General features: G+C 37.4%; 1 protein-coding gene across 1 annotated transcript in view; it reads left to right on the top strand.

Annotated features, from left to right (window-relative positions):
- The window catches only part of UGGT1 (UDP-glucose glycoprotein glucosyltransferase 1), a 126,076-nt gene extending 104,962 nt beyond the window's left edge, over positions 1-21,114 (top strand). The window contains exons 33-39 of the mRNA XM_034641928.1: positions 942-1,026; positions 1,648-1,830; positions 3,594-3,754; positions 4,817-4,931; positions 14,109-14,225; positions 14,709-14,877; positions 16,676-21,114. Of these exons, the coding sequence (XP_034497819.1) occupies positions 942-1,026; positions 1,648-1,830; positions 3,594-3,754; positions 4,817-4,931; positions 14,109-14,225; positions 14,709-14,877; positions 16,676-16,701 (856 nt within the window). The 3' untranslated portion in view covers positions 16,702-21,114. The remainder of the gene's footprint in view (positions 1-941; positions 1,027-1,647; positions 1,831-3,593; positions 3,755-4,816; positions 4,932-14,108; positions 14,226-14,708; positions 14,878-16,675) is intronic.
- The last annotated feature ends 536 nt before the right edge of the window (positions 21,115-21,650 follow it).

The following is a 21,650-nucleotide window of genomic DNA, read 5'->3' as shown; positions in this document are numbered from 1 at the left end:
TTAGGAGGTTAACACAGAGAATAGATGTGGAATAGGGCTATGGACCTGCCTTCCAAGATCCATAGGAGTTTAGAGCCAGGAGTGATCTTAGTTCTTACAGAAGAACACCTCTGTTTTATAGACAGATTCAGAGGGTGAAGGAACTTGCCTGAGGTCACACAGCCAGGGCCAAGGAGAAGGCCACAGCCTTGGACTGGTTGATGCAGTGGTCTCCAGGCGAAGGCTTGGCTGTGAATATGATCCTTTGCTTGAGAGTGACTTTCCTAATGCCAGGGTTCATTTTACTTTTAATTTTCCATGACAAATCTAGTATGGCAAATAATTAATTAAACTGTCATTTTACTCAGGTTCAGCCCTCCCATTTCCAAGAAATAACTGACCTAAAATAGTTAATGTCAAATATTGGTAATAAATCAGTTTAATTAAATTCCTTGACTCAGGAATTTGTTTTTTTCTGTTTTCAAAGTAGGATATCCTGATGCTGTAGCCATTTGCTCTCCCCTGACCTCTCCCTCCTTTCCTCCCTGGCAGGATCTTCAGTCGAGGCTGTGGGGGGCAGTGTAGCCACACAGAGCTGCTGTGGCCTTACAAGTTTTCTTTTCAGAGTCCTGTAGTATTTAACCACAACCTTCATTATTCATTTGTACCATAATTAAGATAGCAGTTCATGAAGCAGTTCATTTAAAGATGAAACATGATTGAAACATTTGCCTTTATCAGGTGTATTTTTATGAGTGTGAAGTACTCTTTCTTTTCCATTCAGTGATAACTTTATATAATAAGTGCAGTTTTCCATTTTCTGTTACTAAGGGTCTCTCTTTGCCATCAGTTTGCTCTGCCATGAAGAACATTTAGTAGTCTTGTGATTGACTACTTGATTTCATTGAGATTAAAAAGCGTTGTAAGATTATTACTGATTATTATTTGCTTTTGTTTGACAGTATAATGATGCTATCAGTACTGAAGAATACCAAGACTCCTGTGAAATTCTGGTTCCTGAAGAATTATTTGTCTCCCACATTTAAGGTTTGTTCCTCAGGAGAAAGGGAAAGATTCTTATTAAGGAGATATGTATGGTATATTATACTTTTTACTGCTTCAGTTTTACTTGTATGATTTAAAAATTTTCCTTTTAATTAGGTTTCCCTTCTTCAGTTGCATATATTTATTTATTTATTTATTTAAAGTAATCTCTACACCCAGCGGTGGGGCTCAGACTGACTACCCCAAGATCAAGAATCTCATGCTCTTCCAGCTAAGACAGCCAGGTGCCCTAGTTGCATATTTCTATGTTCATTCCAGACTGGATTATTTTGGAGGAACAGTCATTATAAAACCAAACACAAAATTATATACCTGCTTGAAAGCTTGGGTAACATTGGAGGAAAATCTGTATCTTTTGTTTTGATGAAATAACATTCTCTTTCTCTGAACATGTGTATTATAGTTTAATTAGAAAGCACAGTGCAAGTTATTCTGTATTCTTTTATGTCGTCACAGGTGAGTCAGTGTCAGATTTCTGTATTAGACCACTGTTATGGTAAATGTGTTGCTTGTGCCATAATCATGATGGCTGACTCACATTATAGAGTCGATTTTCTTCATCAAAGTAAATGGTTGTTTGTTGTTTCCTATATCCAAAAACAGGAGTTCATACCTTATATGGCAAATGAATACAATTTCCAATATGAGCTTGTTCAGTACAAATGGCCTCGGTGGCTTCATCAACAGACTGAGAAACAGCGCATCATCTGGGGTTACAAGATCCTCTTCTTGGATGTGCTCTTCCCACTAGTTGTTGACAAATTCCTGTTTGTGGATGCTGATCAGGTGAGCTCTTACAAGCCAGATTTATTTATTTATTTATTTATTTATTTATTTATTTATTTTTTAAAGGTTTTATTTATTTATTTGACAGAGATAGAGACAGCCAGCGAGAGAGGGACACAAGCAGGGGGAGTGGGAGAGGAAGGAAGCAGGCTCATAGCAGAGGAGCCTGATGTGGGGCTCGATCCCATAACGCCAGGATCACGCCCTGAGCCGAAGGCAGACGCTTAACCGCTGTGCCACCCAGGCGCCCCACAAGCCAGATTTAAACAGTTCATATTGGGGCGCCTGGGTGGCTCAGTCGTTAAGCGTCTGCCTTTGGCTCAGGTCATGATCCCGGGGTCCTGGGTTCAAGTCCTGCATCAGGCTTCCTGCTCAGCAGGAGGCCTGCTTCTCCCTCTCCCACTCCTCGTGCTTGTGTTCCCTCTCGCTGTCTCTCTCTCTCCGTCAGATAAATAAATAAAATCTTAAAAAAAAAAAAACCAGTTTGTATTAAAGGCGTTAGACTTCCTTCTCCTTTTTAAATGATTTTTTCTAGTTACAGAAAAATACATGCTTATGTTACATTTTTTAGAACATATGGAAAGTTACAGCCAGATGTGATCACTTTTAAAATTTGCATTTGATGTATCTCCTTTTCATCTTTTTTCCTGTGCCTCTTTTACACAGCTTTGATTACATCACGTATGCAGTTTCGTTTCTTACTTAATTCATGTAACATACAAACTAGAAACTTGAAGATTGAGGTTTAACGGTGCTTGCCATTATCTCCAATTTTTTTACCCAAAAGCTAGGAGTTATTGACATGGTTAAGAGAGGGGAAGCTCTAGTCGATAGATAGGCCTGGCCTTGATAATTTGGAACTCTTCAGCTATTCTTCCTTCTGTCAAGATTTGACCTAAAAGGAACACACTGTGGTTTTAGACCATACAAACTCAAAAAGTGTGAATATAGTTCTCCTTTACAATCTTACCCCTTACCCTGAGCTGGCTGATACCTGAGGTAATCATCTGAATGGTAGTGATATGTAATGTGTACAAAAGTCATGCAGCCAGAGGCTTCATCTGCCTCTTTGGAATTACCTGCCTCATCTGGCTCACTATCACAACTGGCTTGACCTAAAGCATGCTTTGTGCATTCTGATATAAGCACACTTACTCTTTGTTGAGTACTTGCTGTGTGTCAGGCATCTTTCCACAGCTGTCCATGTATTGATTCATGTAATCCTGTGAGGTCTCCATTTTACACACGAGGAAACTCAGTCACAGAGAGGCTAAGTAGTGTAAATTTGTTTTATTTCTACCTTTTTGAATACTTAGAATACTGTGTGCCAAGCATGAGGCAAAGTGTCTTCTTATATGTTTGTGAAGGCAGTCAGCTAATCAGTGTAAGAATCTGGGCTCAGGCCAGGTCTACCACTGGAGCCTGTGCCATTAACCTCAGAGCTGCTCTCTGCAATGTCTCAGTGAGGCAGTCGGTACTTTAAGGAAACTGCTGCCTGCTTGGCTGTTTAACAAAGGACTTGTGGGTCATCTAGGTGGCTCAGTCGGTTAAGTGTCTGACTCTTGGTTTTTGGCTCAGGTCATGATCTCAGGGTCGTGAGATGGAGCCCTGTGTCAGGCTCTGCACTGGGTGTGAAGCCTATTTAAGATTCTCTGTCTTCCTCTCCCTCTGCGCCTCCCTCCCCCCATCCTTTCTGGCCCTCCCTCCCTCTAAAACAAACAAAGCAAAACAAAACAAATGACTTGTGATCTTCTTTTCTCCAGATTGTACGAACGGATCTGAAAGAGTTACGAGATTTCAGTTTGGATGGTGCTCCTTATGGCTATACTCCTTTCTGTGATAGCCGAAAAGAAATGGATGGCTACAGGTTCTGGAAATCAGGGTACTGGGCCAGTCATCTGGCTGGGCGAAAGTATCATATCAGGTATTAAAAGAGGAGTACTCCCAATGCGGTTTGATTTTCTTTTCTTAAAAAATTTATTTTGCATATTTGAAATTGTGAATAGGTAATAAATTAATTCAGTTCAAAAATAAAAATTATAAAAAATATGCTGTGAAAAATAATCTTCCTAGTCCTTTCTGTCTTCTGCCCAGTTCCCACTTCTACAACAGATAACCTCCTCTATTAATTTACTATATCTTTCCAGAGTTTCTTGATTCTTACATTAACAACTGAACTTTTTTTTACACAAAATATACCATCATATTTACAGTTTTGTGCCTTGCTTTATGTAATATCTCTAGTAGATCTTACATCAGTGTGTTGGGAGAGAGACTTTCCTTTTTACATCTATGTATTATTCCAATATATATGTTATTTATGGTATTTTGCTGTGACATATAGTATTGCAGTGAATAATTAAATACCTCATTTAGTATATTTCAAATATATCTGTAGGACAAATTCCTAGAAGTAGAACTCCTAGGTTGGACTGTGTAACATTACATTATCTGCTCTGGGCCGAGTGTGGTTTGGAAGATCTGGAAGGTTTGGGTTGTGTAGGTAGCAGCATTTACAGAGATAAATGTTGGGGTTTGGTGATTTCTTTATCATTAGTTGATGTTCTTGGTCCAGAGGATCTGTAACACTGTGGAAAACATTTAAATTTTAAATTACACAGGTAATTTTTTCCCTGCAGCATTTAAGACATCATCAGGATATCTTTGACTGATGGTTAGCTTTTATTACCTAATCTGCTGACATTTGGTAGAAGTTTTCTTTTGTCAGAGATTTAAGGTAGCTACATAAGGAAGGCAGTTGAATAAGGAAGAGTGACAAAGTGAGCTTGTAGTGGCAGAATATGGGTTTTGCAATAATTTCCTGAGCCATCTTTGAAGGAACACATACTGACCCTGAGCTCCACTGTGAGGCCACAGCTTACTTTTTCAAGGAGAGGCCAGGATGTTTACCTGGTGACCATTATTCGGTGAGGTTACTTTTTCTGTCACAATCCATGGTTATAACAAGTAGTTCTTCTCTGTCCAGTGCACTGTATGTCGTGGATCTGAAGAAGTTTAGGAAAATAGCTGCTGGTGACAGACTCAGGGGACAGTACCAAGGTTTGAGTCAGGATCCTAACAGCCTTTCAAATCTTGATCAAGTAAGTAGCTTTTTTTTTTTTTTGTTAACACTTTCAGTGATGAGTATGCAGTATTGTGTCAGGAATTGAATAACTATTTTCCTCTCAATTCTCTCCTCTGTTGGGACAATATTTTGTTTCTTCATGGAAAGGAATTGGGTGGTGGATGTGTGTGTGTGTGTATGTGTGTGCGCTCACGCAACATTTTTATCTTCAAGAGAAGACATAGTAGTGAAAAATGTTGTAGGCCTGATGTGAGTTTGGAAAGGAGATGGAAGGAGGATGCTGCCTCTTCAAACCATTACTGTATCTTGTAGTTTTGCACCCAAGATAACTTGTCTGATAAATTTGTTTTTCTGCCTGCTAGGAGCAATTTGTTTCTCTTTAGGAACTAATTAGCAAAGATTCACAGTAGATAGTCTCACAATTTCCCCTTTTTCTCTTTCCTTCTTTTTCTTTCCTTTTCTTTCTTTCTTTCTTTCTTTCTTTCTTTCTTTCTTTCTTTTTTTCTTTCTTTCTTTCTTTCTTTCTTTCTTTCTTTGTTTTCTTTCTTTTTTCTTTCTTTCTTCCTTCCTTTCTTTCTTTTCTTTCTTCCTTCCTTTCTTTCTTTTCTTTCTTTTTTTTCTTTTCTTTCTGATTTTATTTATTTATTTGTCAGAAGAGAGAGAAAGATCACAAGCAGGGGAAGTGGCAGGCAGAGGGAGAAGCATGCTCCCCACCAAGGAAGGGGCCTGGTGTGGAACTCGATCCTAGGACCTTGTGTTCATGACCTGAGCTGAAGGCAGATGCTTAACTGACTGAGCTACCCAGGCGTCCCTCCCTTTTTTTCTGTCAGAAACCATGGTGTTTTTGAAGAAGTTTAGCCAAATCAATTTATTAATGCTAAATATTTTTCAGAAGTGAGATTGTAGTTTGTTTTACATACCTAGTTTTACATATTTTTTCTTAAGTCTGCCTTAAACATTTAAAAATCATTATTGTCATATATAGCACCCATACACGAAAGCATACAAAACAAAAATATACCGATATATACATATTCATATGCATCGATGAATTACCACAAAGCAAATGTGCATATACCACCGTCCAGTTCAAGAAATAGAACATTACTAGCATCCCAGCAGCCATCCTTCTCTAACAGAAGTTTCCAGTGTCCTTACTTTGGTGGTAATCATCTCAATGCTTTTCTTTATAGAATTACTACTCTAACATGTATCCTTAAATATTGTAGTTTAGTTTTGCCTATTTTTTTCCCCCCTACCTCAGTTGTATCTTAAAAGCTGTACTCTTTTGAGTCTAATTTCTTTTGCTTAACGTTATGTTTGTGCAGTCCATCCATTTTGTGTGTAGTGGTACTATGTTTTGTTTATACTACATTTGGGTTTTCCATTTTTTGTCTTCCATGGATAATGCTGCTGTGATCATTCATAACTGTCTTGATGCGCATGTACACATATTTCAGTTGTGTGTACAACTACAGGTGGAATTACCAAGTCATCAGATTGGTATATTTATCTTTATTAGATGATCCTAAACAGTTTTCCAAAGTAGTTCATTTATACTCCCACCAGCCATGTAAGAATTCCTGTTGCTCCATGCTTTGACCAGTACTTATTGTCAGTCTGTTAATTTGGTATATGTGAAATATCATCCTATGTGGCTTTCATTTGGAGAATTTATTACATTTACATTTTATATAATTATTAGTGAAGTAGGGGACTTACATCTGTCATTTTAAATCCCTTGTTTCCTCTACTGTATATTTTTGAGTTATTTTCTCAGTGATTGTCCTGATGATTATCATTAACACTTTAACTTCTGACAGTTTAGTTTGGGTTACTAACAACTTAATTTCGGTAGTATACAAAAACTTTGTTCCTATATAGCTGTGTTCTCCTTCCCATGCTTTTATTATCATACAGTTTGTATGATACATTGTATATACATTGTATGATACATTATATGCCCATCAACACAGATTTATAATTACTGCTGTTTATAATTGTTTTTAAACCATGGGGAAGAGGAGCTCTAAGTAAGAAATACATTGATATTATCTTTTATATTTACCTACATACCTTTACTGGTGCTTTTTATTCCTTCATGTAGATTCAAGTTACCTAGTGCCCTTTCATTTCAGCCAGAGGACTCCCTTTAGTATTTCTGATAAGATGTCTCTGGAGCTACAAACTCTTGGGGAATGTGTAATTTTCTCCTTCTTCTTCTTTCTTTCTTCTTCTTCTTTCTTCTTCTTCTCTTCTTCTTCTTTCTTCTCTTCTTCTTCTTCTTCTTTCTTCTTCTTCTTCTTTTTTCTTTCTCTCTTTCTTTCCTGATGGATGGATAGTTTTTTGCTGGATATAAAATTCTTGCTTTACATTTTTTTTCCCAATCATATTTTTCTTTGAATATATTGTCCCACAGACTGTTAGCATCTATGTTTTGTGATGAGGAATTAGCTGTTAAATTTGAGAATCCTATACCTGACAAGTCACTATCTCCAGTCTATTCTTTTGATAGTTTGATTATGATGTAGCTAGGTTGGGTCTCTTTTGAGTTAATCCAACTTGGAGTTCATTGAACTTCTTGAATGTGTAGATTAATGTTTTTCACCAAATTAGGGTAGTTTTATTTAATTATTATTTATGCCTCTTTTTCTCTCCTCTTGGGACTCTTATTGTATGTGTTCATGTATTTGATGGTTTCCCACAGTTCTCTGAGCTCTGTTTATTTTTCTTCATTCTTCTTTCTGCTCATGGAAAATCTTAAGACTGGATAATCTCAATTGATTTATCTTCAGTTGACTTGATTATTTTTTCTGCTGCTCAAAGTTGTGGTTAAACCTATGTAGTGAATTTTCATTTAAATTACTGTGCTTTTCAACAGTAGATTTTGTTTAGTTCTTTTGTATAATTTGTATCTCTTTATTCTCTAATTTTTGAAACATAATTTTCATTCTTTCTTTTGTTCTGTTAGACTTGGTTTCCTTTGTTCCTATTTGAACATATGTAAGATACGTGATATAAACTCCTCGTGTTATAAATCCAGTGTCTGAGCCTCCAAAAGTGTGGTTTCTATTGATTATTTTTTACCCCTGTATATGGGTTTTGTATATATGGTATTTTGCATGTCTCTTCGTTTTTGTTGAAAACTGAAAATTTCAAGTAATATATAGTATTTTGCATGTCTCTTCGTTTTTGTTGAAAACTGAAAATTTCAAGTAATATAGTGTGGCAACTCTGGAAATCAGACTTTTCTCCCCTCCCAGGGTTTATTGTTGCTGCTCATTGCAGTAGTAGTTGTTTTGTTTGTTTTTGGACTTCTAAACCAGTTCTGTGAAGTCTGTATTTTTGGTCTGCCTGATTAGCTTAATGGTCAGCTAAAATTGGATAGAGATTTCCTTGTCTGGACTTGGACCAAGACTTTCATTCTTTGCCAGCGGCTTCTGGGTACATATTGGGACACATCCTCAACAGCCAGCCAGGCAGTTTACAACTCTACTGTCTTTGTTGCATAGAACCTCAGGATCAACCAGAGATGAGAACTTATGGCTTTATTAGGTCTTTCTTGCTTATGCACACACCACTGAACATGCTCAGAGCCTTATACATGTGCATGGCCTTCTGTTTTCCTGGGAATATATCTTTTCTTTTCAAAGCCTCCTATGGATATCTCATTCTTTGGTTTCTCCTGTTAAGAATTTTGCTTAGTGGGTTGCCTGGGTGGCTCAGTCGGTTAAGCATCTGCCTTCAGCTCAGGTCATGATCCCAGGGTCCTGGGATTGAGTCCCACATTGGGCTTCTTGTTCAGCAGGGAGCCTGCTTCTCCCTCTGCCTGCCGCTTCCCCTGCTTGTGCTCTCATGCTCTCTCACACTCTCTCTCTCTCTCTGGCAAATAAATAAAATCTTAAAAAAAAAAAAAAAAGGATTTTGCTCAGTATATTCTTTGCTCCACTTCAGACAGCCTCAGAAAGCTTAATACAAACCTCAAGTGCTGTTGAGGAGAAGCTTTTTATCATTGGGTTAAGTTCAAGTGAGATTGAAGAGAAACAGGCCTATGTAGTACAGTCTTCAAATAATGGCTCTGCTTTGGGAATGAAACTTGAAACACCTCCAGCCTTGTTCTCCTTCCTCCAGTATGGGAGTGTAGGCTGTTATTTTTTGCGGAGCAGGAGAATAGGAATAGGGTAAGTTCAGATGCCTCAAAATTCACTGTTCTATCAACATTCAACCAGTTTTTGTTTGCTTTTAGTTGCTCCTTAGGTTGCTGCAAACCTTTGGTTAATTTCCAGAGTTCTGAAAAAAGTTCATTCTATTTTTGTCATGTTTTTGGCTGCTTTTATGGAGAGGTGAACTTTCAGAGCTCCTTACTGTACTATTTTTGCTGATTTTGCTCTTCATTTTGGTTTTATTTTGCATTTCTATTATTAATATAATGAAGTTGAGTACCGTTTTGTTTGTTTATGGCCATTTATGTATTCTCTTTTGTGACATGCTTATTTAAGTATTTGGGTTGTTTGAAATTTTTCTTGACTTATGGGTATTCTTTATATATACTGATAGTGTATCCTTTGTTATATATGTTGCAAAATTTCCCACTTCAACTCTCTTAATGGTATCTTTTGTAGTCAGACTGGTCAGTATTTTTTTCTGTTATGGTTAATCCTTTTTGACCCCTATTAAAGTCACAAAGATACTATTTTAAAATACGAGCTTTATTGTTTTTTTCTTTCACATTCAAATCTATATTCCAGTAGGAGTTTGAGATAGAGTTCAACTTTCATTTTTTATGTACATACGCAATTATATCAGGGTTTTTTTTAATGAAATGCACTGCTCTATGATACCATCTTTGTCAGAGATGAAGTACCCATGTATGCATGGATCCATTTCTGGGTCTTCTAGTTTTTGATTAGTCTATTTGTCTATCTTCACACCCATACTGCAAATATCTCAATTAATATAGTTCTGTAATAAGTTGTGATACCCAGTAAATCAAATCCTCCCACCTCACTCTTCTTCAAGAATGCCTTAGAGTATTCTTTGTCCTTTATTTTCTCATACACGTTTTAGAATGAGCTTGTCAAGTTCAGGAGGAAAAAAAAAAACAATTGCTAGGATTTTATATTTGGATTGTGTTTAATTTCTGTCAGTAATATAGATTGTTTTCCTCAGAGATCTTGTACATCTTCATTAGAGTTATTTTTAAAAGCTTTTGTTTCTGTTTGTTGCTGGTATCTAGAATTGCAGTTGATTTTTGTTCATTGTCGTATTCAGCTACCCTGCTAATCTGTATATACTTTTGTCTTTTCTATATATTTAAGCGTATACTACAGATAATGACAGTTTTTTTTACTTTTTCAATCTTACATTAAAAAAATTTTTTTTCTTGCTTTCACTATTTACAGGGACTTCCGTAATGTTGAATAGAAATGTTGATAGTGGACATTCTTGACTCAAAATGATGAAACTTTTCAATATTTCACACTAAGTATGATGATTGTTATAGATGTTTTGTAGATACTGCTTATTCACATTAAGAAGGTTCCTTTTAGTCCTTGTTTGTTACTTAAGAGATCTCGTCTTAAATTTTGTAAATTTTTGACATCTGCTAAAATAATATGATTTTTCTCTTTTACTCTGTAAATATAGTTAATTTTATACCTAAATATAATTTCTGAATTATATAATCCAACTGATTCTGATTTATTATTTTTTTTTATATAGTCCTGGACTTGGGGGGCGAGTATTTGTTTAAGAATTTTGCATTTATGTGTTTGTGCGACATTGGCTTATAATATCTCTGCCAGATTTTGGTATTGAGGTTTAATGAGTTGGGTTGTGTGGTTTTATTTTTGTTTTTCATTTACCTGTAATTGGTTTGTATAAGATTGGCTTTATTTCTTTCTTAAATGTTTGGTGGAATTCAGTAGTGAAGCCTCTAATTTCTTTGTGCTTAAATTATGATTTGTTTCTTTAATAGTTACGAGAAAGTGGACATTTTCTATTACTTTTTTAATCAGTGTTTTTGTTAAGTTGTCTGTAAATTTCCTAACATAGCATCATGAAGTTGCTTGTACTATCCTCTCATTTTTAAAAACTGAATGTAATTTATATATAGTGACATGCTCAGATTGTAAGTACACTGTATAATCAGTTTTAGAAAATGTGTATCAAAAAAAAAAAAGAAAGAAAATGTGTATCAAGAGCCAGAATACTTTCATCACTCCAATTATCTTTTTAAAGTCCCATAGCATCTATACAGGTGTCTTCTCTCTCTGTTTCTCTCTTAAAAATTCCTGACATTTTTTATTGTTTTTTTCCTTTATCACCTCACCAAGGATTAAAGAAGTGTCTTTTAATGTTTTTCATCCTATCTATATGTTTCTTTTCTATTTCACTAATTTGTTCTTTATTTTTCTTACCTCTTTAATTTGTTGATTTTTTTTTCTAATTTCTTGAGCTAGGTGTTTAGTTCATAATTTTTAGTCTTTTCTACTATATGCATTTTAAATGATCAGATTCTGTCTCGGCAAAACTTTGGCTGCCTTCCACACATTTTATATGTAGCATTTTCCTTGTCATTTGGTACAATATGTTTCTAGTTTCCAGTGTGATTTCTTCTTTGACTCATGAGTTATGTAGAAGTTATTCCAAATACATGGGAATTTTCTAGTTATATCGTTACTAATTTCTAACTCAGTTACTTTATGGTTTGAGGATTTCTTCTGTATGATTTCAGGCCCATTTGTTGACCCAAATGTGATCAGTTTTGGTAAACATTTCATTTGGTTTTGTATCCTGGAGATATTAGATATAGGCCATTAGATCAGATTATGGGTTTATGTTTATTTGTTTTTCTATTAGTTACTGAGTGGATTGTGTTTAAAATATTTTTCTATATTATGGTATCTTCCTCATCTCTGGTTTTGTCAGATTTTGCTTTATGTATTTTTAGACTATATCATTAGGTACCTAAAAACTGAGAAGTCATATGTATCTTACAGTTGAACCTTTAATGATTTTTGGGGGGCCTGGGGTCTTAAAGTGTGCTTCACCTAATATTAGTGCATCTATTCCAGTTTTCCTTTCGGTTATTGTTATGTGGTATATTGTTTTTATCCTTCTCTTTTCAGTTTTTCTCTATCCTTATGTTTAGTTCTGTTTCTTATAAATAGCTTATATCTGTTGATTTTTATGTTTGGTATAACAATCATTTAATTTGAACATTTAGTCCATTTATAGTTAATGTATTCCCCAGTAAGATTGGCTTTTCTAGTATTTCTGCTTATTCCATGCATTCTGTTTCTTTTTTCGCCTTAGTTTATTTCAGATTGATTGCGTTTTTTATAATTCCATTTTCCCTCTGTTAGCTTAAACTATGTATATATACTTTTCTTTCTTAAAGATTTTTTAATTTTTAAGTAATTTCTACACCCAACATAGGGCTCAAACTCACAACCCCAGGATCAAGAGTTGCATGCTCCATCATTTGAATCAGCCAGATGCCCCTTAAGCTATATACTTTTTTAGAGTTTTTTTTTTAATGATTATTCGAAAGATTATAATATGCATTTCTGAATTCCAAAGGCTAATATTAATTGGTATATTTTACCCACCTACCAGACAGTGTAAAACATAGAACAGTGCTTCTCAAATGTTAGCATATATAAAAAATTCACTTGGAGAATATGTTGAACCATTAATTCCTGGACCCCATCCCCATAGCCTGATAAAGTAGGTAGATGGTCTGGTCTAAGCACCTGCATTCCTAGCAAGCTCCTTGCTGCAGTCTGCATACCACAGTTTGAGTAGTACTGGCCTTAGAACTCCCTGATTCCATTTATCCTCATCCCAGCCTGAATGGCTGTTGCCTTGTATTTGAGATTTCGCTATATTTTAAACCCCAGAAATTATTCTCCTAAATATGATCATTATCTATTTATAAGATTTAGATTTGCTTACACGATTACCCTGCATTCTTCCCTGCATTTCTGAGCTTCCATATAGGATCATTTTCCATCTTACTAAAGAATATCATTTAATTTTCCTTAATGTAAGTTTACTAGTAACAGGTTTTTTTTGATTTTTCTTGTCTGTGTCTTTATTTTACCTGTATTATTAGGTATAATTCGTGTAATATAAAATTTACCATTTTAACCATTTTTCAGTATACAGTTCAGTGGCATTAAAGTACATTCACGGTGTTGTGCAGCTGCCCATCTCCAGAACTGTTTCATCATCCCAAACTGAAAGTCTACCCATTAAACAGTAATTCTCCCTTCTTTCCTCTTCCCAGCCCCTGGCAACCTCTATTCTATTTTCTATCTGTCTAGATACTTTTGGAATCATACAATACTTTTCCTTTTTGTGCCTGGCTTATTTCACTTTGTATAACATTTTCAGGTTTCATCCATGTCATAGCATCTATCAGAATTTCTTTCCTGTTAAGATGGAAGAATATTTCATTGTAAATACACACACACATAAACACACACCCCCCCCCCATATTTTGTGTATCCATTCATCTGTTGATGGACATTTGGCTTATTTCCAGTTTTGACTCTTGAGAATAATGCCTCTTTGAACATTTGTATACAAGTATCTGAGTCCCTGCTTCAATTCTTTTGTGCATATACCCAGAAGTGGAATTTCTGGATCATATTGGTTGTTTGTGTCTTAAGACAGTGGGACATTTTATTGTGTCAAACTCAAAAGGGTTGCTGGGAAAAAAAGCTTTCAAAGCATACAGTTCGTGCAAAAACATGTGAGCTTCATCCACTTGGGATCAAGCCCAAGTTGACAAGGTGGATTCAGAGCTTCCTTTATGCAAAATGGTGAAGTAGAAAAGCCACACTGTATGCTTAGTTAACTTTCAAGAGGCAGAAGCATTTTTTCCTAGAATTGCCCTCATGGAGGGAAGTCTCGGTGCAGGTTACTTGTGAGTTTTAAGCTAAAGTTTTTCAAGTGCTTATCATAGGTAGATGTTTTGAGTCTTCTAAATTTTGTGGTTTTAAAAAACATGACAAATAAATATTTTAGCTTCTCTAAGGTTTTTGGTAGACCCTTTCAATTCTAAAAATTTGTGATTGGTGTGTGATATGTAATGAGCAGCTGTCATCACTAATGTGCTATGCAGTCATTTAAATTTCTCCCAGAACTTTAGATTGTTGTGTTTTATTTTCTTTTTACCAAACAGGATTTGCCCAATAACATGATCCATCAGGTGCCAATTAAATCACTCCCTCAAGAATGGCTTTGGTGTGAAACGTGGTGTGATGATGCCTCTAAGAAAAGGGCAAAAACAATAGATTTGGTAAGCTGTCTGTGGTTCTTTTCTGCATCTTAGTCCAGTGTGATTTACAACTAGATCATTATTAACACACACAGTCTTATTTAGTCTTCTCTGTAGTTGTGCAGTTTGGGGACTATAGCACGTCTTGCAACATCCATAGATCTCTGCTGCTTGCAGCAGGCAGCTAAGCCCTCTAGTGTCTGATGGGGCTGTTTCAACTACTTAAAATCAGTGAAGTTACTGCTTGTCTTATGGGATTATCTCTGTGCCTTGCGATTTTACCACAGGAGCTTTCTTTTCCTGCTTTCCTGTCACTCCCCACAACTTTGTAGAAGCTTTACGTGACCCACTACCACATTGCTTCTGCTCATCTGTCATTTGGTTCCTCACTGTTGTTCTTTTTGTTCAGTTGGGATTTATAACCCAAGAGCAGACACACCTTTGAATTCCGTATAGTGTGCCCTGTCTTCAGCTTGGTTAAGTATGCGATTTGGGTTTTCACAGTGTAATAATCCAATGACCAAAGAGCCCAAGCTGGAAGCAGCTGTTCGAATTGTCCCAGAGTGGCAGGACTACGACCAGGAGATCAAGCAGCTACAGACGCGCTTCCAGAGGGAGAAGGAGATGGGAATGCTGGACAAGGAGAAGACAACACAAGAGTCACGCTGGGAAGGTAGGTCCAACCTTTGGTCTTAGAGAGGTACTTATTCGAGTGATTTATGTTTATTGCAAAAACAATAGAATAATGAATAAAAGGAATCTCAGCCCTTCTATCTTGACATCAACCAGTGTATATATTTTTCTTTTTTAGTTGGCCTTCTAAATGGTATGTATTAATACAGTTAAAGTCCAAGCTTTTCTTTGCCTTTTTTTTTTCTTTTTTTGAGAAAAGTTGCTTTAATTGAGATTATTGTTGTTTAGGCTTGTGAGTTTTATGATACATAAGACAAGCAGCGAGTCTTCTGGTGTGATGTTGGCCTGCTTGGACATGAAGCTCTAGGTCCTTACCTCCATCTGACAAGCCTGTCGTTATTTTGGGGATCTCTTGTCAGTTTCCTTGGTTTTTTATTAAATCTCTCCAGACACTAGTAAATGAACACATTTAGGATCAAGACAAAGTACATATTGATTTGAAAAAAATGTTCTTTCAAAGAAGCATATTGGAGTGGAGAATGGAGTGTTTGTTTTTAATTTAGGCTAAGAATAGAAGGGACTAAATCTTCATGTAATATCTTCCCTACTCTGTGTACATCTCAAATGGTATGCAGTTGACAAAAATCATTAGAATACAAAAGTGACCTTTTTAAAACTATTAATAAACTGAGATCTGGGTTTTTAACATTTATTCAGCTCAAAACTAATTCTAAAAAAGGAATTACAGAACATGGATCTTGAGTGATTCACTTAACCATCCTGAAGACTGTACCATGATGTATCACGGCCAAGAGGCTGAATATCCAGCATAAGAATAATTGAAATTCATTAGTGAAACCTGAAGGATTTCTGTCGATACATGGGTGAGGAATGTAGACATACTGTTCAAATAAGAGGAGAACACAAATAATAAGTGGAGTTGAGGAAACAATAATCACATTAAAGGAATCTGTCATTAATATATACTCCATTGAGGAAATACGAATATTGATACTGATAATGCCATTTGTTGGGGAGATCGTGAAGAAACTGTTCTGGGTCTGCCTTGCTGAAGCTTTGTGCATTAGAGCAATCCTTGTTAAAAAGCAATAAATTGGGGTTCTTGGGTGGCTCAGTTGGCTAAGTGTCTGACTCTTGATTTTGGCTCTGGTCATGATGTCAGGGTGGTTGAGATGGAGTCTAGCTGTCAGGCTCTATGCTGGGTGTGGAGCCTGCATAAGATTCTCTCCCTCTCTCCCTACCCTCCCCCAACTCTCTTGCCCTCTCTCTTAAAAAAAAAAAAAAAGGCAGTAAATCAGCTGTCAGGAGCCATTAACATGTTTTATTCCCTGAATAATTCCTTTCTTGAGAATTTACCTTAAAGAAATGAGTCCACACAAGAAAAAAGTCATATACATGGAGAAATTTATTACTTATAAACCAAAAGCATTAAAAACAGTTTAAACATCCAAGAATAGAGAATGGTAAATGAGCTGCACTTTTGCTTAGGAAAATGTTTATATGTTATTGAGTGAAAAAAGAAGAATCCTGACTAAAAATATGTGCGTTTTTACCACAAGTAACTATTGTATTTGTGAAAACAGTTCTGCTGGAGTGGGGGTATGCAGGTAGTTTCAGTGTTTTTAAAAACAAAAAGGCCTTTTTAATTTTGTTTGTGTTTTCAAAATACAATACAAGCACACCAAACCAAAAGTTCAAGAGATAAAAGGGAGGTGGGGCCATAATTAATAAGTTATGATATCAGAAAAAAAATCAGTCTGTATTTTTGTAACTTGAAGATAAACCATTTTATTTTCAATTGTTCTCCTTTTCCATAGGACCTCAGAAACGAGAAGAGTTATGATCTTCATTCACAAGAGGATAGGAAATTACACCTTTTGAAAAACATTTTTTATATTAAATGCTAGTTTTTTCTGATCTGTCTTTACAACTGCTGATAAACTGGCTGGGCAGGCATGCCATGCCTTTTGATTCTGAGCATTTGATTTTGACTTCTGCACACCAGTGGGCTCTGGATCTTTGGAGTTGAGGCTCTATTGGATTTGTACCTCAAAGGAAGACAAGTGGCTGATCTTTTGAGACTCTGTAAAGAGCAATCTTCTAACCAGAAGGGAAAATGGCAAAGGCACCTGGAAGAAAATGAGTCCTGTGGTGCCCACACCCAAGAGCACACACATGCTGTACTGCCACAGGAAGCCAACCAGCCAGAGCCGCCATGTTCTTCCTTACCTCAGTTTACTGGCAGTGGAGCTCAGTCTGCGGCCTGCACTGTGGTGGCGAAGCTTCTGTGTGCCAGAAGCCTTGTCCAAGGACCACACACCTTGAGGTTAATGCCAGTGCGCTCCTGTGTCCTTTTGTTCTCTTCCCCAGCATTAGGTTCACTGTTGAATTGAAACCTAACCAACAATCATGTGTCTTCAGGGTTGCTCGTGGCAAATTAATTTGGGGACAGGATGGGGTGGGTTGGGGTGAGGGTAGGGGAAATATCAGGAGTAGGAGGACTCTGAGGTGTTGGGGGGCGTTGGCGAGGAAGACAGAAATTGGCCATTCTCTTTTTATAAACCATTAGTACCATGTGACTAATTTGAAATGAAAACATGATTCTTATTCCTCACCCAACCCCAGTAAACTTTTTAGGTAATTGTTTTGTAAACAATTTTTGTATTTGTGAAAGTCTCTGCTTTTTCTTCCCACTTTCTAAAAAAAATGTCTGTTATTGATTTCCTTACTGGATACAGCCATAGTGAGCCCCTCTGGAGATCCCATCTCGCAGGGCTCAGGGCTCCCTCAGGAAGGTCATCACATCATCCATCCCTCTGCTCCTGGAGAAGGGGGGTGGTTCCTCTCTCAGACCCAGGCAAAGGTGGCTTTGACTTCTCTCTGCAAAGGACTCCCAGAGCTGAGAACAGGAGAGATGTTGAGTGTGTAATTCATGTTTCTCTGTACACTGTTCTATATTCCTTTCAGTTTATTGCTGCAGGTTGCCTTGGGTTTGCCAAAATTGCCCGTGCACCACCTGTTCTGACTGCAGGTAATCATATTTTGAAGCAGCATTAACCCTTTAGTCACTGCTTTTAGTGTCTTTACTTTAGCAGCCCAGGACGGCCCTTCTGGAGTAGCCTCTCCTGGTGAGTAGGCAATGTGGGGAGGCACCCGCAGGGCATCTTCGGGCATGTTGTTGGCCTGCGCGAGCATGAGGCTCTAGGTCCTTCCCTCCATCTGCCCAGGCTGCAGGGTATAGCAGCAAGAGCACTCCCATGGACTGCACCTCCTTCCAGTGCAAACTGTTTTTGTCTCTAATATTTTGCCTGCTTTTTAAAAATGTGAGGAGCGGCTGCAGATGGATAGCTGAATCCTCACTCTTCCACTCCAGGGAACATTGATTTGCAGTCTTTTTTAAAAATCAGAGTCTTATGACAAGTATTAAATAATTAATTTTTTCTGTATTCACATAAGCAAATATTAGCTTAGGAGTCGGTCTGAAGGAGCTTTTCAGTTTGCTTTTATAATTAAATTAAAAATTGGGAAGAGGGGAGCCCAAAAGACTTTTAGGTAAATTGATCCAAGACTGAAAGGTCCCTCAAAATCATTGCTGTTGACAAAGGCTATAGCTTGCATCCCCCTGCCCTGCTGCTCACCTGGTCAGAGCAGCTGAAGGGATAGAATCAATGAGAGCAAAAAACATTTGTTCAGCTTCATCTTAGGCTTAATTAAGCCTTCAGAGAGGCATCTGCTTCTGTCGCTTCAGTCTACACTATAAACAGAATTGTTCATTTTCTGAGTTTATTTTCTGGGAGATTGAACAAGAAGTACTAAAGTCATTGGGGTATGCTTTTTAAATGCTGGTTCCCTTGGGACATGGAACAGGCCAGCTTTCTTCATGTCTTTTCACCAAGTGTCTTATGCATATTCCATGTGAGGAAGGTACAGTGTGAAATCTGTTCTCTGTAGTAATGTGTGTCCTCACTGCCCTTATCCATCACCACCCTAAATACAAGTCTTACCAGTAGTTGAATCTACGTAAGACCAAATTTGCTTCTGAAGTAGTCTAGGGCCTTCCTTCCTTCTCTTGGTTCATGTGTCATCAGCATCTTTCAGGATGAACCTCTAATGCCCTAGGAAATGATAATACCACTAAAATTTGGTCTTGGTCAGTTTTGTCTGTGTCTCTACTGTGTGAAAGCAAATTGTGACCGAAAGGGTAGATTTTTTTTTTCTTCCCCAGGAAGCAAGAGCTGATTGCACTGAAATGCTCAAGCTTCTGGAAACTATTCACAGTATGTTGTTTTTAACCATCATTTATTTATATGTAATGGAGTTTTTTTTCTCTCGTCATGCCGTAATGGAAAATTTTCTTTCTGAATCAGTGCCAGAGTGATGTAAAATAACGTGACATGTCAGAGTGACACGCAACAGTGTGAGTTTTATGTTCTATGAACAGTGGTGTTTGAGGTCAAAACCCGTGCACACAGCCTGCTGCCGGAGCTGTGGGGACATGCCTATGTTTGTTTTAAAATTGTGCTCGATACTTACCGCACTGAGAACGATGACACATCAGTTTCCCATAAGGTTGATAAAGTGTAGACTCCCCAGCTGTGGCATTTCAAACAGAAGCAGACGTTTGCCTACTTACGGCACACATATGCCTCATGGTAGGCCCGTGTGCTGTGTCAGCTCAGCTCATGGGAGAGCAAAGATTATTAAGAACTCGTTTCCAGGAATGGAGCATAATGAATTCTCCTGTCCTCAAGTCCTCATATCATGAACCGTGTTGAGGCTGTGCTTGAATGGACAACTTTTGTCTGGTTGCAGGGACTCAGTCCCTGAATGAAGGGGCGAAAGCTAGGGGTGGCATTGCAGTTTTCAGAAGAGACTGGCCCAAGTAATAGGAAGGAAACCCCAGTTTCCTTTAGCTGGGAGTTATACTTGAAGGACACTGTAATTTGGAATAAGTCAGACACCGCCCTCCTAGCAATGAGTAAAATTATTCCCCTTACCCACATCTACCCTAGGAGTAAATTTGGGTACTTAAAAGCAGTCCTTTTCTAAAACTCCCATGAGTGATTAAAAGAAATAATTCAACTCAAGAGTTACAAGGGAATTTCTAGTGCATTTTTTGGAATACAGTGTTAGTGCTATGGCATTAAATTTCATGGAAATGGAAATGTTTTGGTAAAGTCACTTAATGGAAACTGTTTGTTGGCAACAACAAAGGGAAGGTGCATTGTGTGTGAAGTTATTTAAATATCTATTCCATTGTTGTGTAATTTAAATAATTTTTTAAGTATTTGATTTTATGGGGATATTTTTGTGGGATGATAAGAGTTAAAAATAGCTATCGTGTCTAGTTTGGTGGGGTGACATTTCTTACTTCAGTTCATGTTTTCCCTGCCTTGATGCAGTGGGGGAAGATCTCAATCATGACTTTGGTAATTACCTGATTGAATTCAAGCTAATTAGACTTCATTAACTCAGGTTGTAATTGATATTTCAAACTCTCTGGAGGATACAATTTCTCTTTCATTTGGTATTTGGTCTCTTGATCTAATACAGAAATGACAGTTCTGGGTAGCAGTGAGTCAGTGCATGGAGTAGTGGATCTGTCCTCTTCAGGGTGCCATTGAGTGCTGACAGTTTTTAAAAAGAAACCACAAAATCAGCTTCAAGCAGCTACATGCTCCCCAAAAGTACCACATTAAGTTTAAACTCCCTGATAATGATTTTGCAAGCAAGAGGCTATTTCCTGAGTCTTAAATTACCTAGTAACATAGAGGCCAAATATGGAAGATTTAAGAAGAAACAAGTTAGGGTAGAGCTAAGACCATCCCACCTGTAATTTATGCATTGCCTTACTTGTCACCATTTAGATTTCCAGAGAAGGGGCATAATTCCTCTTCAAAATAAAAGTAGCAAAATCTAAGTTCAACAACTTGAGAAAAAGATTATCAAGTACCATGTTTTCCAACCAATTATCCTTGGTAATAACAAGGTAAACAATAGAAAAATGAAAAATGTTAGAATTTTTAAAGAAAACTATGTATTAGAAAACCTTCTTTATAACTATTCTCTTTTATTGTAATCCTGTTCTGTCAAATGCAACATTGGTCCAGGTGCTGCCCCTTGCTTGGGAACAAGCACTGGGGCTCTAAATATATGCAGAGCCCTCTGCACCTGAGGTGAACTGAGAATGAATTTCCTGGTACTGTAATGAAAATAAGGTCTGCTCAACACAATAAACTTTTCCTTGTCTTCTTTATCTGGTCATTCAGCTTTTATGTTTAGGAAGGACATAATCAACCATTAGAGCTCAAAGTTCTACCCTTTCATCAGACAGAAGAAGCAGGCCTAGACAGGAAGGAGAGCTTTACCTGAATGTCTCCTCTGGTGTTGGAGCTGGGTCCAGTTGCTGCCAATTCTCTGGGTTCTCACAATAGCACCCATGCCTCTTCAAGGTCTCCAGCCTTGGGGAACTGCCACAGGTGGGGTCTTGTAGGCAAGCCGCCGTCGGAAGGCTAACTGTAACGAGAAGGATGGCATAGAATTTGAACATTGTGCATATTCTTTGAACTCCTGCTCTGGGGCTAGACTTGAAGATACGGTTCTTGACAGTCAGATGCTCCCTGGACACTGCAAGCTAGTGTAATGAGTGCTCTTGTTGAGGTGGAGGTCAGGGAGTGGGACCTGGTGGCTGTGACAAGGCAACAGAGGGCACCTGAGGTGGAAGAGAGGAGGGATTTATTTGGTGGTCAGGAAAGCTACAGATGACACTTAAACTGACTCCTGAAGAATAAG

This window comes from Ailuropoda melanoleuca, chromosome 2 (assembly GCF_002007445.2).
Source record: "Ailuropoda melanoleuca isolate Jingjing chromosome 2, ASM200744v2, whole genome shotgun sequence".
Taxonomy (NCBI): Eukaryota; Metazoa; Chordata; class Mammalia; order Carnivora; family Ursidae; genus Ailuropoda; species Ailuropoda melanoleuca.
This window is presented reverse-complemented; position numbering and strand designations above follow the sequence as displayed.